The following is an 18,887-nucleotide window of genomic DNA, read 5'->3' as shown; positions in this document are numbered from 1 at the left end:
AGAACATTTTGGTCACTCAGCCAGCTCAGTCTGAGACTTTTTTTACTGCCAAGCTGAAACACAAAACTGTTTTTTTGCCCCTCAGCTAACAGTGATTCAGACTGATTTGTGTGTGGCACAAGGGAAGTTATCTTAGGTTGGCATGAAAAATCAGCTGGGGTGGCAAAATCAAAGCCATTTCTTTATTACACATAAGTTTAATATGTACTATATGTGGTTAAAACATTAAATGCAGTAAACACGTTTCGTATAAAACATAGTCTGCAACTTTGTTTTTTTTTTGCCCAAATAATTAAACATTTCAGTAACATAAATAATGTGAATTTTGATTGTGTGTATTGTATAACCTATATAACAAAAAAGCATGTAGCCCAATAAGTGTAAAAGAAAGCTACGCAAAATGAGTTGGATCAGTTAGAAGTCTAACACTATTTCACACTATTTTTAATTAGAACTAAAAAGAAATAAAACAATGATAGCACTGTCGTTGCTACTGACAATAAGAAATAAAGACAGCTATGGGCAGAACAGTTTTTTAGGGGGGTAACAAAATGCAATATATTTAGTTTTAGAATTTATATTCAGTGTTAATTGTAGCTAGAGTGTTACTGTTAACTTAATAATAAACAACACTGTCATATGCAAAAGTAAAGTGGCCTTAGGGGTGGCAAGAGATTATTTTTGTTATTTTAGGATAGAAAATGCCTCCACTCCCATGTTAGTAACAAGTTGTGTCAAGTAATTTTAATGCAACGTTTCTATCACTTCAACAAACATCAGCAAACACACAAACTGCTTAGTGCAGTTTCTCTGACAGTTTGTTGTAGCTAAAGGTCCAGCTGCTGTATTTCACAGGGAGAGAGTAAAGCTTACATGTAACATTTAAAGCTCACATGTTAGTCCTCATCTTTTTACATAAGATATTGGGTCTGTACATGTGACATTCTGTTTTTTCATATTGTGAAATGTGCTAAAAAGACTGAATGAGGCAGACTAACTGTGTTATTTAAAGGTTGCATGTTAGTGCAGGATAAACAGGTTAGTTTGCTTCACTGTGATGGATTTAAAGTAAAGAACAGTGTGAGACTGCTGCACAGTGGCTGTGGTTTCATGCTCAGAGTTTGGTTACATCAAGTGTAGCAGGCACAAATTTGAAGTTAAGCTGATGATGCTTAGATTCATTCCCTGAATTCAACCTTTATACCAACTTTATACCATCTAGAAAAAAGACAGCGTAAACAGCCTACAATCGGTGTAGAGGTGGAAATCATGCATCACAGGAAGAAGTCCCATAAGTTTGAATGTGTTTGAAAAACGTTTTTTGTCTCTATATTACAAGTAACATGTTACTGTAATCTAATTACTTTTTTGCAATAGTAATCACGTACTTTAATTGTTACTTGAAAAAAGTAATTAGATTACTGTTACTTTCCTGTAAGCACACTGCTGTCATGTGAAGGCTGTGTGCAGGCAGTAGTGATGGCAAGGAGGACCCAATGTGCAGACACTCGGAGGCAGAAAGTAAACTCAAACACAGATTTATTGCTAGATGGCAAACAGAGAACGTATGGTTACGGTGTAACCTTGGTTCTCTTAGTGAGAGACTATCTCTCCACACCGTTACATATTCCATATGTACGGGGTACGACCCCCATTAATATTGTTTTGTTTTTGGACACATTTCTAGTTAATTTTTGTAGTTTACTAGCTCTAGGAGGTTAGTGTTCAGACGAGTGATGTCATCAGTAAGCGCAGAAAGAAAGGGGAAAAAAACAGTGTCTGAGATGTGAGAGCGATGTTTTGCTGATGATATGCTATGCTGCCTGTTAACTCCAAACCTGAACGGAGGAGAATAAAGTTGCAAAAAGGAGAATGGAGTCATATCTCTCTGAGGATGCAACACCTGCAGGGAGCCTGGCGCTGCAGGCTGGCTGAGCATCAGACACAGCGAGGTCCAGCTGGCGCGTAAACTGGCAATGCGCGGGTAATACGACAGGGTAACACAACCTGCAGCTGCAGCAGTAGAAGCAGCAGCAGCGGCGGCGACTGCGGCTTATGCTGCAGTCAGAGCCGAGAAGCCGCCCCACTCGAGCAATGACAGGAGCCCTGCTGGCCGTGTGAACTGCGCACTGTGGGCGACACGCCAGACAGAACAATCTACACTAGGCTGGAGAATCCCACTCGCCACAGCGAGGTGCAGCTGGCGTGTAAGCCGGCGAATGTGGGCAAAACGCCAGGGCAACACAGCCTTCCAAGCCACTCGAGCACAGCAGCTGGGTATCGCTGTGACAGAAGCGGAGAAGGTCATTTGTAGGATACCTTGAGAGAGAATAGAACATAATTAACTCTAACTTGAAGGCTAGACTCAAAGAGGTAGACTTTGTTTCCACCACTGCTGACATCTGGACGGTAAAATATTAAAAATTTTATTGGTGTAACAGTTCACTGGATTAGTTACATGTTACACCGCAACAAGGCCACTCTAGCATGTAAGAGAATTAGAGGCCACCATAACTATGATGTAATTGGAGCAGAGATCGAAGGAACCCATTTGTCATATGGACTACAAGGCAAAGTTGTTGCCACTGTCACGGATAATGCATCCAGTTTTGCCAATGCATTCAGGGAATGTCAGCCCTGTGATTTGGAATCTGAATCTGAAAATGAAAAAGGTGATGACAATGAACCCTCCACATTTCAGATGTCCATCGCACACAATGAAACTGATTTCAACAAGCGATGTTGATAAACATGCAAATTCTTGTGGAGACTCCAAGGCTGTATATAGGAATAGCACTGCAAAAATGCTCTTTGGACTAAAGCAAGTCAATCAACGTTAGCCACTGAACAAGTGGAGGAAGTCAGCTTCCCTTGAATGAACGTAATCCCCTGTGTGTAAAACTTGGAATCAAGTGCCTTAATGAAAGAGAGTACCAATTCTTGAAACAGTACTGCACTGTGACAGTAGCTTTGGACATGTTACAAGGGGATGAGTGCCAGTGCCAGCTCCGGCCTAAATTGCCTTTTTTGAATTTGAGAAGCAGCCCACAGAAAGCTTCTCAGCAGAAAAAGAAGTAACTGACTATTCAAGGTCAGGCTATGAGCTTGAGATTCTGAATCAGTTCCCAAATCTCAAAAAGATGTACATGACATACAATGCTCCAACTGCATCCAGAGCACCACTGGAACGGCTGTTCAGTTTAGGTTAGTGCTTTCCCCAAAAAGGAGCAGACTATCTGATAGAAGGTTTGAGAACCTTCTGCTGATGTGATACAACCACTGTTTCGGTCCAAAAGAAAACAATAAGACATAGGACTTTTTCAGAGTTGCCACAAAATGAGACTGAATTAACAGACTAAACATAGCATGCAATAGCATTTTCTGTTTTGGTAAGACAGATGGGTTAATTGCGTTAAAAATTTTAATCGCGTTAATTGTGATGAAAGCATTAACACGTTAACAGGGCATTAACGGGTTAATGCTGACAGCCCTAGTGTAGCTCTTGGTGTCTAATGTGCTGCTGCTTCTCTCTTTCTCTTTACTGAAAGTGGTAAAAATTTTCAGATGTGTCAACGCTGGATGTGAGGATGGGGCTTATTTTTCTCTGTGAGCTGGGCCTATTCTGTGAGTACATCACAATTCTTTGTTTGATTCATAAATACGTTTTAGCAATAAGAACAGTCTCAGTGATTTATACCAGTTCAGTTCATGTGAACAGAGAACTGTCATGTTTTCTTATCAATATGGTTGTAACGGAGTAACGGAATACATGTACCGGCGTTACGTATTTAAAATGCAAAATATGAGTAACTGTTACCATTACAGTTACCGTTTAAAAAAGGTGGTATTCAGAATACAGTTACTTACTGTTTGTTACTGTTGAAACAAATGGATTACATGGCGGTCTTTTCCTGTTAGTCTATGCGCTCTCTATTTTTGGTAATTCCACGCTGGTGGAAACCCAAACAAAACACGCATTAGGAGGCTCTAATGCCTGTTTCTCAATCTCGCGGCCCATGTCACCCCTACTTGCGGCCCTCATAATGACGTGAAGAAATATTTTTAAAAGGTATTATTCAAAAAATTATTTAATATGAAGGCAATAGGCAGAGTGTTACAGGCCAAAAAGAGTGCCTGACGAGCCCAGTTGTAAATAAGCTATTAAGACTCTTAATTAATAGATGAAAAGCAGAAACTTGAGAAGGATCAGAGGAGTGAACAGAGGAGTGAACAGTGACAGCATTCAAATTGAATGCGCTTACAGAGTCGGTCCATACAAGGAAAATGGATTAGCCAGGCAGATTGTGGTCAGACTTCAAAGATTTAAAGATAGACAGTTAATCCTCTTAAGTCTTTACATCAATGAAGATTTTTCAGAGACTATCAGGAAGAAGAGGAAAGAACTATTACCACAGCTGAGAGTGGACAGAGACAGAGGTGACATTGTCATCCTGAAATATGACAAATTAATTGTTAAACCGAGGTCCCAGAACCCCGGAATTAACATTCAGACATTAGCAATGTTGTCATTTGTAGCTGTTAAGATTGATTGGTCAGTAAATGTCTGACCCTATACTTATTCCCGGATATCGCCACATTTGAATTCATTTCATGCACAATACATTTGGAACTGTCTGACTTTGTGTCTTGCAAATAAACCTTTAAAATAAGTGAAATGGTATTATGTATTTATTTTTGGCCTACATCAGTAAGAAATGCCAAATTATATACACAAAGTTTTAGAAATCACCACTCCCGTTGTTCATGATGATTTCAATATTTCTTCCCATAACAAAGAAATACGTCTTGAAGAAATATATGACACATCAATATTTCACTAGTGTTGTAACATCACATCCTGTTAGCATAGTCTGCCTGTGTCTTTTCTCTGGCAATGAACATTTTCAGCCAATATAGGTAATTCATCAAAATGGCTGGAGAGAGGTTGTAGTTATATACAGTCTGTGTAAGTGTGGTTAATCTAATCTGTGTAAGTGTGTTAGAAATGACTGAAAGATTAATAGGCTCTGTTTTGAGTTTTGTTCAAAAAAGAATGACTTCATATAGGAAAAAATATATATCACATCTGCAGGACACCTTAAACTAGTTTTTTAATTAAGCAGCAAAGCAGAACAAAGTCGGGGCTGTATCAAGACACGCGGTGCTTGGATAAATTCTTTGGCATAGTGCATGGCAATGGAAAGGATAATGTATTTTCTCAAAGACAAGTTAACATATTTTGATGAGATTTGGAAGCCATTTAAAAACTTTATAAAATAAGTAAACATTGGACAACTGTGACAAATGTGCTAGCTATTTCTATTGTCTATTTTTTTCTCTTTCTTTTTTGTTTTCTTCAATATGTATAAATGTCACATATTGTACGAATGTATACATATTTTATGTGTTTTTTATTTGATATAGGTTTGGAAGAGAGCAGGGTGGGGGTGGGGGGGCAGGTGTTCCTATTACTGCAGCATATTACTGGGAAAACAAACCTTTGTATGCTGTTGCAAAAAGCAATAAAAATATTGTTTAAAAAAAAAAAACACACGAGGACTACAACAGTTCAGAATCAGGACTACTTAGGACTTAACCAAGACAGAACCACAATCAAAACTAGATGATCGTAGCACTAAAAATCATCATAGACCTGCACTACACTTATTTTTTAATTCTACCAAAGTACACTATTTAGATTCAGAAAAGTTTATATAATTATTTAGCCTTCATAAGCCTGCATAACTTAATAAATATAGAATTTGAAAAATAACAAACCTAAAAAGAAACACTAGGTATGAGATACATGAGTACCTATGATACGGTGATACTTTTGGTAAACAACCATTTGACTAAACATGTCTGTCTCACCTGCTCTTGTTCCATCTCTGTTCTGTCCTCATTCTCCATCTCCCTCTCTCTCTCTCTGCTCCTCTCTCTCCCTCTTTGTGCTGACAATCATCAAATATACAGCGAAAACCAGATATTTACATACTCTTCAGATCAAAACACAAACACTTTTTTAATTGTAACATCAAATCAGACTAAATGTTAATTTATTTTTTTAGGTTGATAAATATAAAAAACATGTTTGTTAACTTTAAGAGTAAAGAGAGAAATTGTCTGTATTTCTTAATTGTAAATGGCACCAAATTGTATTCAAAATTGAGCCACACTTATGGAGCTCCACAATTTTTTTCCTGGTGTTTTGGTTGATATCTCTTGATTTTCTCATGTCAAAGAAACAGGCTCTGTGTGTTGGGGGTGTCTTGTATGCATCCACAGCTGTGCCACCAATTTACTCACATGGACTCTACTAACCTATCAGAAGCTTCTTCAGCTCAGAATGGAATCGTCTGGAGTTTTCTTATTAATTAACAATAAACTTAGTGTATATGTACTCCTAAATTTGATGAAAGTGATAAAAAATAGACAGCTCTGTCTCTTTTTATTCTGACATTTAACTAATTCAAAAGATATTTCAACATTTATTTATCCAAAACAAAACAAGTTTACTCTAAATTGATGTTGTACAGTAAAAACAATGTTCTTGTGTTTTCCATAAAGTGTATGTAAATATCTGATTTCAGCTGTGAATAAACTGCTGTGTATTGAAATTCCTCTTGTTTTGCATAGAAATACACTGAACAACATACAAAGCATAATATATAAAATAACATCTACCAGAGTTTTTTCTTTGAAAGAAGCTCCTTATGTCCATTGTTGTGTTCATCAGTACATTACTGAAACCGATTTATTTAGCTGTGGAGGGTAACAACTGAAAATATGAAATAAACATAAATGTAGGTAAGACTCTCTAAAGAAACAGCGTTGTTGTTGTTCGGCTTTTCATTTCGCCATTTGTTGATTCACTTGAAGAACAAGTAACGTAATATGGGTGTAAGATATGTTTGCACTGATTGCCGATCACGCTTCAACTGAGTTGTCCTCGGTCAGAAGGAATGGTACTCCACAGTGATGTAGTTCATAATCACTTTAATAAGGAGGTGGCAGATGACATCAACAGGATGAACAGCGTTGGTGGGAATGCAATTGCATTACAGTATTCACATGCAGGTGAAGGGAGTGTGAGTGTGTATATGTGTGTGGTCATCTGTAAACAGAAAGAAAAAACATTTATATTAACCACTATGGATAGCAGTGTACCCCTTAAACAGTACTGTGGGTTTCCAGCGTAATGTTATATAATCTGCCATAACCACATGGCCACTAGATGGCACCCTAAGACCATAAATGAATTTCCAGCTAGTATATACATTGGCAAACAGGACCTCTACAGATTACAACGATTCAGATAATAAACATAGTAAATAGTTACATCCACCTACAACCACAATGCTTGACAGTAAGTCGTATATGCAATGAGATATCAGCTGCAACCAAGGCCAAAAAACGCTTCTTAGCGATAGCAATGGGACTAGCTTCTTACTTAGTAAATAACACAGATAAAGTCAAACAAGCATCACTCACATCTTACAATACTCACATGGTAAGCACCAGAGATGGGCAGTAACGCGTTAGTAACGCATTACTGTAATCTGATTACTTTTTTCAAGTAACGAGTAATGTAAGGGATTACTATTGCAAAAACGGTAATTAGATTACCGTTACTTTCACGTAGGAACGCTGCGTTACTGCGTTACTAAAACCGTGATTTTTTGCGAGAATGTCTCATGACAGTGACGTAGGCGAGTGCGACGTTCGTGACAACAGCTGTGTGCAGATCAACAATGGACAGTACGGGAGAGAGTATAGCATGCAGCATTTAAAGCGTGGAAGTACTGACCTTACTTTGAGTTTGATTCCATAAAAAGTGACAAAAACATTAGTGTCCGTTGTGCGTGGGAAGAAAACTTCTTTTTACAGCGAAGAAAACCCCCTAAACTTCCAAGCAAGCAGCGAGTGCGCTACGAGAAACTCGCGGATTCTTCCACTGACCGCTGCGGCACACCTGCACCAGGGTAAACCTCCGCCTACCCCAGTCCTGCTTTACAGGTGAAAATAGAGCAACAGGACCGCTGAGTCTTTGATTTTATTTATTTTCTGCTGTGTTTTACTTTCATCTATTTGAAAGAGTGAGTGTAAACACAAAAAAATATTTTATTTTATATGCTGGAATGTGCAGAAAATAGGTTTAAATGTTAATCAAATTTCTTCCAGTCAGAGAATGTTGCATATAATTATGTTTTTGCTTGATGCATGAAGTTAAAAGATTTAAAGTTTAAAGTTTTAAAAAGAGATGTTTCCATTTGATTACATTTTGTATGATGGATTATGCAGAAAAAGTAGAATTGGGCTGAAAGATCTATTGCTTTATCACCTATTCAGGTTGTAAATCGTGTTTTTAAAAAGTAACTAAGTAATTAATTACTTTTGAAAATAAGTAATTAGCAAAGTAACGGGATTACTTTTTGGGGGAAGTAATCAGTAATTAGTAACTGATTACTTTTTTCAAGTAACTTGACCAACACTGGTAAGCACGCACACGGGGTTAACTCACACAGGAATGCAAGTAAATACGTTACTCCTCCGACAAACCTCTCATCTGTGCAGAACTGCACTGAACACGTTCCCAACCGGAAATACAGATACCGAGGTGCATCATGGGTAACGTAGTCTAAAGAGTTACAGTGAACAAGCAGACTTTTAACAGCCACCCCTGTATTTGTATGCGAACACACTCATGCTAAAGTCCTTCTATTTTGAAACAGTATCATTTGAGTCCTCAGGAACTTTGGGAAGTTCTACCAGCTTAGTTACCGGGCGAACATAGGTACTGTCTTTAACCTTGATCTCGGCAGCTCGAACAATGCCATCAGTCCCTGGGAAAACTTGGGAAATGGTACCCACAGGCCAAAGGCCTCTAGGCAGATTAGAGTCCACAATCATAACAGCTTGTCCCACGGCCATGTTGTCAGTGGACTTCCTCCATTTCTGTCAGAGTTGCAGTCCTGGGAGGTAGTTCTGTATGAACCGCTTCCAGAAGTGGTCGCTAATGACCTGACTGTGTCTCCATCTTCTGTTCGAAAGAGTGCCCGAGGGGCCGTAAACTGCCTGGGGTAGTGCTGAATCATGCCGCCCCATCAAGAGAAGATTTGGTGTGACGGGATCTGGGTCAGCTATGTCAGCTGATGCATAGCCGAGCGGTTTTGAGTTCAAAATGCCTTCAACCAATATGAGAGCTGTGAGTAGGACTTCTTCCGCCACAACTTGGTCCTTCAGGACTACTTGCAGAGCTGACTTCACTGCTCTGATTTCCCTTTCCCAGGCTCCGCCGAAATGAGAAGAGTGTGGGGGATTGAAGCAGAAGTTGATAGTCTGCTTGGCTAGTTGCTGATTGAGGTCAGGCTCCATGTTTTCAAACGCCGTTTGGAGTTCTCTGTGACCACCTCTGAAATTGGTCCCTCGATCAGACCACATCTCGTATGGCTTTCCTCGGCGTGCGATTAATCTGTGGATCTCCTGGCTGTATGTTAGGGTCAGATCAGGATTCTTGGCCAGCTTACGTTCGGTAGACCTGAGGAGGCCTTTTACTGCTTCAGGAGAGACACACATCCGTGGAAAGTCCCTTCTCCTCAGCAGCGGAGTGGAGTATCTCTCGACACCGTCTGCTGGGACTCTGATGGTCTTTGTTTCCAACATAGCCACCGCCTCTCTGTCCTCCTTTGACCGTGTGACTTCCTTCTCTGTCCTGTAGGGGGGAGCATCTAGTTGCCACAAACACTTCACATCTTGATGCAGGGCCTCTGCAGGAGAAAGGCACATGTTCAGGCACTGCAGGTCCCCCTCAGATGTAGGCATACTACTGGCCGGCCCCTGGATGGCCCATCCGAGCTTGGTGCAGATGGCTACTGGCCCTTTGGACGACCCCCGAAGGACAGGACGGACAGGGGTGATGAGATGAGCGTTATCTGAGCCAATCAGCACCAAAGGTTGGACCTGGTTAAATCCCTCAATCTGGACTTTCTGTAAGTGAAGATACTTCTTCTTTAGCTGTTCAGCTGGACATGACTGAGTAGCTAGGCTCAGCTGTTTGGCTGTGAAGGCATGTGTTACTTTGTACCTCACTTTTGGCTTAGCCCTTGGTGACACCTGAAATGAGACAAAGCCTCCCTTCATCTGGATTACATCTCGACGGATAGTTCGCAGTGAGAGTGTTGCTTCCTCCTGCTCCAAACCTAGAGATTTAACTGCCGCAGGAAGCACAACAGTCTTCTCTGAGCCGTCATCAAGTACGGTGAATGTGTCCAGAGATTTGCCACCATGATGTAGTTGGATGGGTAAGCTGGCCAAGAATCCTGATCTGACCCTCACTTAAGCATAACACGACCTGAGTGACTTGAATAGTCTAGGTAGACCATACTAGTACTCACAGTTAGTATGTTAGGGCCCAGCTTCTTGGCCTCAACCAGGTCATGGAGCACCGACAAATGCTGGTCACCACAGGTGCTGCACGGCTTCTTCAGAGTACACTGCTCTGGGGAATGTTTACGGCCACAGTGCCAGCATTTGGCCTTCTCGGTAATCCAGGTAGCCATAGCTTTGAGGTCTAGCCTTTTGAATCCATCACAGCCATTGAGATAATGCTCTGTCCCTTCACAGTATGGACAATAAGGTTTGAACTTCTGTCTCTTCTTAGGTTGGACTATTGAATCTGGAGCTGTAGATTCTACCCCCTGTTTTAGCTTGGCTTGGGCTGGATTTGGGCCGTAGTAGATGGAAGCAGATTTGTTATGTGGCTTGAGCCCTGCTGAGGCTTTAAGTAGGTTCTTCTCTGGACGTGACTTGTCCGGGGGCATTTGAGAGGCTTGCCTGGATAGCTGAAGGACTTGGGATTTCCGTTCGAGCCATTCTGAGAAGTCGTACATATTGTACGTTCGGCTGCTGCCAGTGCGGATGATCCCCTGGGTGATACAGTACTCGATGAAGTTGTCCCTGTAGTTCAGAGGGAGCTTGGTAAGCAGTCTGTCCACATGTGAACCACAATGGAGCTCACTGGCTGCTACTTCATCCATGGTACTGAGAAGCCCGTCCAGGCTGGACACCGACAGGGAGAGGTCTTTGATACCTTGAGAGTCTCCGGTTCTAATAGGGGGGCAGTTTAATATAGTGCTAAGCTCACTTTGGACTAACTGCCTTGGCTGTCCATACCTCTGCTGTAGCGCCCTCATTGCACTAGTGTAGGGAGTGCGGTCGTGAATGTAGCGCTTGGCTACCTGTAGGGCGCTGGGATGCTCTAGATGATCTAGTAGGACCTGATACTTAAAATCTTCTCCCAGATGAGAATGTGGCCCTAAGGTGCTGTCCAGCCCTTTCTTTAATAAGGCGAAGTCACTCTCTCTGCCCGACCTGAAGATCACCAGCTTAGGGTTTGGAATGCCATATGAAGACGCCACCATCATTTCCATCAGGTTTGGTAGAGGCGTTCCTGCTGGGTAAGTTGTGGCAACCTGTGGATTACGGTGTTCAGCAGAGGAAGATGATGAATAGTTACTTCCTGAAGGATAAGGAACATAGTATTTGCCAGCTGGATCAGGGACAGCTTCAAGATGCAGTATGGTGGGCACAGGGCGATGAGCTTCTGCCCACTGTGATGGTTGGGTCACAGGTTCTGGTGGACGTGAAGGTTGGTAGGTAGGATCAGCAGGACGTGGTGGTTGCTGCAAGTACACAGGATTAGCTGGATGTCTGGCTTGGAAGACGGGCGCAGCGGGATGTGACGTCTGCCGCAGACTCACTGGGTCCACAGGCTGTGATAGCTGGTGCACTGAAAGATGAGCAGGTTGTAGTGGCTGATCAGCTGGGGCTGCAGGATGTAATAGCTGTGACTAGCTAGCTGTGACTAGCTGTGACTGTGACTAGCTAGAGACACGTACAAACTCCAAAAAGCACGTACAAACTCTAAAACCCATTTCTAGCGTTAACTGACCTTCCAAAACAGAGCTACCTAGATCACTTAAATTACACAATTGAAAGCATATGTGTATTGTTTGTGTATTTATACACAAGCACTCATATATATTCAAATAATTAAAAAAAAAAAAGTTCATTTACCTCTTACTACCACACACCGGTCGTTGGTACTAGCTGGCTTGTGTAGCCTCTAGGTAACAAAAGCTCAACACTGCACCTAGCATTCTGGAGCACTTCTGTTGTCTTTTGTACATTTGGAATTTTTTTTACATGCTTCTAAGGCTACGTCCACACGTACACGGGTATTTTTGAAAACGGAGATTTTACGTTTTCGTTTTAAAAAATAATCCCGTCCACATGTAAATGCAGAAATGAAGGAAAACGCTGCTAGGAGCATGCCAAAGCAACAAGTGCCGATATATTCCTAAACGTGTAGAAATGTTGGCCAATCAGAAGTCTAGAAGCCTCGGTGGGAAATAGTAAACAAAGATGGGGCATAGAAGCAGAACCGAGTCGTATGTGTGGAGGGACAGTAACTGTGTGTGTATATGTAAGCATTTAAACACTGCAGAGAGTACAATTAACAGTAACAGTATTGTAGAAATTCATTTCACCGAAACAAAACGTGGCGCACAGTGTGACGTCAAAAAAGGTGCACATCTTTGACGCTGCGTTTTCTCCGTTTTCCTCATCCACGCGTAAATGCAAAAACGGAGTTTTCGAAAATATCCACCCTGACAGGCATTTTTAGAAATCTCCGTTTTCAGTGACCGAAAACGTCCTTTATGTGTTGACGAAAGGTGCAAACGCATAGAAAAATGCGTGGAGCTTTTGCGTGCGTCTGAGTTTTTACGTGTTTTGGAGTATGTACGTGCTTCAGGGTTTGTGCTTTGTCTCTAGGGGCCACCCTAAATATACTTTTATTTAGTCACTCCACATAAAATGTAATAAATAAATCATATACAAACATACATATACAAAAACCAAAAACTAGTCACAGTTCAACTTTTAACTATTTAAATTTTCAGCTTTTCCTTTTAAACAAATTTAAAATGAAACAACACAAAACACTGCAAACCACAACACAATTAAATATAAATTAAGATATGAAAAAGAAGATGCATATTCTCTGTCATATGGGCCTGCATGAATAAACTTTCTGAATCCTTTATCATCTGCAACTGAAAATAGTTGTGGATGATTACTATACCTTTTTAATGTGACGTTGTTGTCCCTGGCTCTCTTTCTCTCTCTCTCACTCCCACTCTGTTCCTGTGCTACTGCGTGTGTAACTACCGCCCCTCCCCCCTCTGCCCAGCGCAAAGCACAAGGCTCGCGTGCGGAGTGAAGCGGAAAAAAAAAGTGCGAGAGAGAGGGTGAGATAAGGAGCCGGCTCGCGTCGTTCACTTCAAAGATCCGGCTCTAAGAGCCATTTCGTTCGCGAACGACACATCACTACCTTCCTGGGGTTCACTGCCCTCAGTGTGCAACTCACCTCATATTCCTGCACCATGAAGCTTGGGCTGCTGCTGTAGCATGTTCATATTTCTAACTTGCATAATTTTGACAGGATATATTTTATGAAGAGCAAAATATTTAAAGTTAAAGTTTATTTTTTTTAAGTTGATTTATTCTGGAATAATATTCCTGTCTGTTTTTTTTTTCGTATTTATGTTTTTAAAAAAAACATTGCTTTAGTGCGTTCAAAAAATGTTTATCTTGTTTGACCCGCGACCTAAAATGTGTCTTGAGTTTTGGCCCCCTGTACAATTGAGTTTGACACCTCTGGTCTAAATGATGGGAAGTTGTTTGGGGTGGTATTCTTGGACTTTAGTGCTGCATTTCATTTGATAAATCATGATCTTCTGATTGATAAACTAAAAGGTTATAGATTTTCAGCAGCTGCTTTGTGCTGGATGGAAAGTTATTCGTCTGGAAGAAGGCTAAATGTTTATTATAATGGTTATTTCACTGAGGGCTGTGAAGTGAACTGTGGTCTACCCCAAGGCAGCTGCCTCGGTCCACTTCTCTATTTAGTTTTCACAAATGATCTGCTGTATGTCCTGGATAAATCTCATCTTGTAATGTATGCTGATGATTTATTCAGCCAGTGACAACTCTGAATTCACCAACGTATTGCAACAAGATTTGCCAAACATGTTTGACTGGATAAGAAAAAACAACATAATTTTAAACATATCTAAATCCAAATCTATGTTAATTGGTAGATTATGCTTAGTCCGCAGCCCACATTGAATCCTTCCATAGCTGGATCGGTATTAGAACAGGTTACCCAGATTAAATTACTTGGTGTTACCATAAACCACCACCTTTCATGGTCTCAGCACATCAACTCTGTTATTAGGAAAATGGGACGGGGCATAGCTATGGCTAGGAAATGCTCCTTTTATTTTACTCTTCAATTATGAAAGATGTCATTAATGCACTATTATTATCTCATCTAGAGTACTGCTCAATCATTTGGTCACCAGCTAATAAGACAGATCTGAACAGACTTCAGTTAGTCCAGAAGAGGTGGCCAGATTAGTGTTAAGGTGTTCATACTATACAAATGTCGATAAAATGCATAACAAACTTTCTTGGCTTTCTGTACAAGCTAAATATACTATCGCTTACTTGTATTTATAAAGAAAGCAACACTATTAAACACACCATATTTTTTTTCTACTCAGTTGCAGTATCCAGATGAAATACATAATCATACTACACGATTTTCAACAAATCACAATTTAGTAATTCCTCGAGTTAAAATCAAGTTTTTGAAAAACTCTGTTATAGTTGGAACATCTTTTAAGTTGGATAAATTGCCTTATGCAATTAGAGAATTGGCTTCTATTCATAATGTCAAAAATCACTTAAAAGCGTATTTAAGCAGCTTTTAATTACTGTAAATATTATTAATAATAATAATGGATTGCATTTATATAGTGCTTTTCGGGGTCCCACAAAGTGCTTTACAATTCCACTATTCATTCACTCTCACATTCACACACTGGTGGAGGCAAGCTACAGTTGTAGCCACAGCTGCCCTGGGGCAGACTGACAGAAGCGAGGCTGCCATATCGCACCATTGGCCCCTCTGGCCGATGATATTGTAAGAGGGCAATGTGATTTGTAATGAAAATTTGTGTATTTTGTATCAATGTTATTGATATTGATATGCTCATACTTTCACAATTGTAAAACCTTGCTGTGGATGTAAGAGCCAAATTATGTGGACACTTTGCATCCACTTTATTGTGTAATATTTTATTTGATTGTATTTGATGGCTTGGGCCCCAGGAAGACTAGCAACCACTGTTGTGGAAGCTAATGGGATTCCTTATAAAAATACTAGGAAACCTAAACCTGAAACACAACTAGAAAACCTGAGACGTGGAAACATGGAGGGAATGACCAGCAGAGAAAACGCAGGGAGTGACACACAGGTAAGAACGCAGAAGTAACGCAGATGAGCCGACGAGGAACCGAAGTGAATGCATAAAATATACAAACACAAAGAGGGAAACGAGGAAAATGGCACACAGGAGAGAGACGCAGCTGACAGTAATCAGACTAGACGAGACCGAATACACTGAAGCACAGGACGCGAGACTCTCCCCCCAAAAAACGGAAACATAAACATGGAACCAAGAACACGAGACACAACACAAGGAACTGTGTTGCTGTAGGAGACGGAGGAGACGGAGCTGGACCAGACTGCGGTGTGGCAGAGCAGCCAGCAACGTAGATGTTGCAGGCAGATGACCAGACAGCAGCGTGGCAGCCACAGGTGATCTGATGACAGCAGGGGTGCCGCAGGATGTTTACCATGATGGAGGTGTGGCTGCCGCAGGCGGTTGATCTAGTGGAGAAGTGGTAGATGGAGCTAAGGGCTGGACGGACTCCTTGGAGCCCCCAGAGGAGTTTTATATTTTTTTTTTAAAAAACAATGTTTTAATCTATATATATAATCTATATAGTTTTTTTAGTGTGTTTTATTCTCTTATTTCTGCTGTTTTATTTTACTGTAGTGCTCTGTACACTTCTCTGCACTGGACACGGTCAAGGTGACTGAACAGTTTTCATTGGTTTTATTTATTTCATTTTTTAATTTTATTTAGTAAAGATAAGTCCCACAGTACTGCACCAAATTTTACCACTTTCCATTTCAGATTTAAACATGATGTATTAAATATAGATATTAAATATCTTATTATATATTTATCATTTTGAATTACCATAATGAATCAGATTTTGTTTTTCAAAATACACTTAAGTGTTTTAATAATATGGTTGTGTTGTATTGTAGATGCTGTATTAACTATTAAGCCAAGCTCATCAATTTTTTTCATCGGAGAGACTGTTATTTTCACATGTGACATGAAGGAAGGACTACACACCGACTGGAATTACAAACTCAACAAGAATGATCGAGAACTTATCGACTACAACCCGAACAAAAGCTACAGAATGCAAATTAAATCAACACTTCACAGTGGTAAATACCACTGTTCTGGTTACAGAACGAGCTCATATTCTACAAAGAACAGTAATACCATCTCTATAACTGTGTTGGGTAAGTCCTTAGTGGCTTAATAAACGCATGATCCCCATTTAAATATTCATCTGAATTTTGATATGTATGTTAAACATGTATATGTAAGTATTTTTTCTCATGTTTTTAAACTTGAACTTCAACCAAGTTTACTGATTTTACCTGTTGTGTTGCTCACAGTACAAACAGTGCAAAAATACTCACAGACCCTGTAATTATTGTTACATGGATGTGTATGACAATTGTAAACTACAGACAGAAAAGTAGTTTATAGATGTTATTGTAATGTTTAAGTAACCTTAAATAAACATTAAATGTAGCATTTAAAAAATATTTTTTTTGTCTTTCTTAAGATCTTATGCATATTTGCCCTTCTACAGTACATTTTAGTAATGTTGGTATTAAAATGTATTATTTTATCTTTAGTTTACTTTTCTCACAGAATGCACAAAAAAAATCTTTTATCCTTTCATGTTTTTTTCTTTTCTTCTTCTTTTCCCTAACAGCAGGTAAACCCAGGGCCACACTGACTCCAGGATCAACTATCATACCAGTAGGGGGCAGTGTGACACTGACCTGCTCTGTGGGGAGCTCTGCTGGCTGGAAATATGAGTGGTTCAGACGTGACCCAAACACTGAAGTTCTAATCAGAACAGATGATCAACCAAACAGAGTAATCAGAGTATCTGAAGGAGGAATCTACCGCTGCAGAGGAAGAAGAGGAAACCCAGTTTACTACACTGATAAAAGTGATGATGTCACCATTGAGATAACCTGTGAGTTCAGTCATTTAGTTTAAAATATAGATTCAGACACACAGTGTTAAGTTTTCTCTGCTGAGTTGATGTTTCTGTTTGTATCTTAACTGTTAATAAACAGTTTCCAATAAGGTTGTTGTAAAAGGACGACCCAGCTGGCCTCAGATATTCAGCGGTGAGACGATCAGTCTGACATGTGAGGTGCAGGAAGGAGGTGAAACCACTGAGTGGGAGTATAGATGGAGAGGACCCAACCAAACCACACAGTGGACTCACAATAATTACTGGATATTCAATGTTTCTGAGTCCAGCAGTGGAGACTACATGTGTAAGAGTCGACGCAGAGATGACTCATATTCTTCAACAGAGTGGAGTGAAGCCTTCAACTTGTCAGTATCAAGTAAGTATCAGCTACAGTAGGTGATAAACTCACAGTCAGTTTATTAATGATACTACAATGTTGCTGAAAACTATTTTTGACCACTTTAAAATAAAGTGAATAACAACAAAACTAGAGTTTCTATTAAAGGTGATGAAAGTCATCCTAACCTATTGCTACATGTAAATACAGCCACCTGTTCACATATATAAAGCAGTCTGTCTCAGTAACTGTGACTGCATTTATTATAAAATCATGAACGATGAACAATAAGTTTCAGAGCTGTAGTGAAATTTTCAGGACTGAAGACACACCAGCTTCATCCTAAAAACACATCGGAGCAATGCAGAAGATAGAGGAGAATCAAAGGAGGGCCATTCAAAGTTAATCTGTGTGTGTGTTAGTGTGTGTGAGGGTGTAGGTGTGTGCGTGTGTGTGTCAGTGTAGATGCATCAAGCTGGTTTTTGACTCTACACCCATGGAAAGGGTTCACAGCTGAGTCTGTCTTATTTCTCAGCCAAAGAGAGAGCAGTGAGGCTTACAGCCAGATAAAGAGAGATGAGCAGGCGGAGAAATGGTTTGATGTCATATTTCAGATAGAGATGACTAAGTTTAAAAGAGAGTATTGATTATTTAGAGACTGTATTATGTGTGTTTTCTTTGATTAATAGTTCTTATGTTGATTGATAGAGCTACTAGTGGTAATTTAATGTTTTCCTTGCTCAGCTCGATTATGTCTGTGAAGGTTCTCAGTCATCCAGGTCAATGCAGTCTAAAGAGCTTGGAAAGAAAAGTGTCTGGACTTCTTTAAGTTTTCTTAAAGACGTTTCACCTCTCATCTGAGAAGTTTCTTCAGTTCTAGGGTCAAATGGTGGGGAGTCCCAGATTTTAAGCCCAAGAGGATCATGGAACCACTAATAATCCTCTACCTAATCACACGAGCTAAGGTGTGAAAACCGATGTAGGTCACAATCAGCCAGGGTTTCGGGTGAACTCTTTGTGACAGCTAGCCCCACCCTATCATGTGATTTCCTGAGGTCAAAAGGCCCAGGATGTGAGTGAGCTTTAAGGCACCTGGGAAAGGATCTCAAAACCAGATTATAGATGACAGACAGTTGGTGTCATAGACCACCACCTCTGTTCAAAGATGGTCGCTCACAGTGGACATATCGCTTATTTCACTCCTCTTTCAAACCATCTGTCCTCTCTGTCAAAAATGTGAACATTGACAAGTGACCTTTGTCCATTAGATGCAGAT

General features: G+C 40.2%; 1 protein-coding gene across 3 annotated transcripts in view; it reads left to right on the top strand.

The window, feature by feature from the left end:
• The window catches only part of LOC120439406 (Fc receptor-like protein 5), a 65,347-nt gene that overhangs the window by 30,389 nt on the left and 16,071 nt on the right, over positions 1–18,887 (top strand). For 2 of the 3 annotated variants that reach the window (XM_039610351.1, XM_039610349.1), the window contains exons 2-6: positions 3,565–3,624; positions 15,969–16,004; positions 16,247–16,513; positions 16,999–17,268; positions 17,372–17,650. In XM_039610351.1, coding sequence (XP_039466285.1) covers positions 3,588–3,624; positions 15,969–16,004; positions 16,247–16,513; positions 16,999–17,268; positions 17,372–17,650 — 889 coding nt within the window. In that variant the 5' untranslated portion in view covers positions 3,565–3,587. The remainder of the gene's footprint in view (positions 1–3,564; positions 3,625–15,968; positions 16,005–16,246; positions 16,514–16,998; positions 17,269–17,371; positions 17,651–18,887) is intronic. The other variant, XM_039610350.1, reaches the window with a different exon arrangement.

This window comes from Oreochromis aureus, linkage group 3, assembly GCF_013358895.1.
Source record: "Oreochromis aureus strain Israel breed Guangdong linkage group 3, ZZ_aureus, whole genome shotgun sequence".
In the NCBI taxonomy this organism is placed as follows: Eukaryota; Metazoa; Chordata; class Actinopteri; order Cichliformes; family Cichlidae; genus Oreochromis; species Oreochromis aureus.
This window is presented reverse-complemented; position numbering and strand designations above follow the sequence as displayed.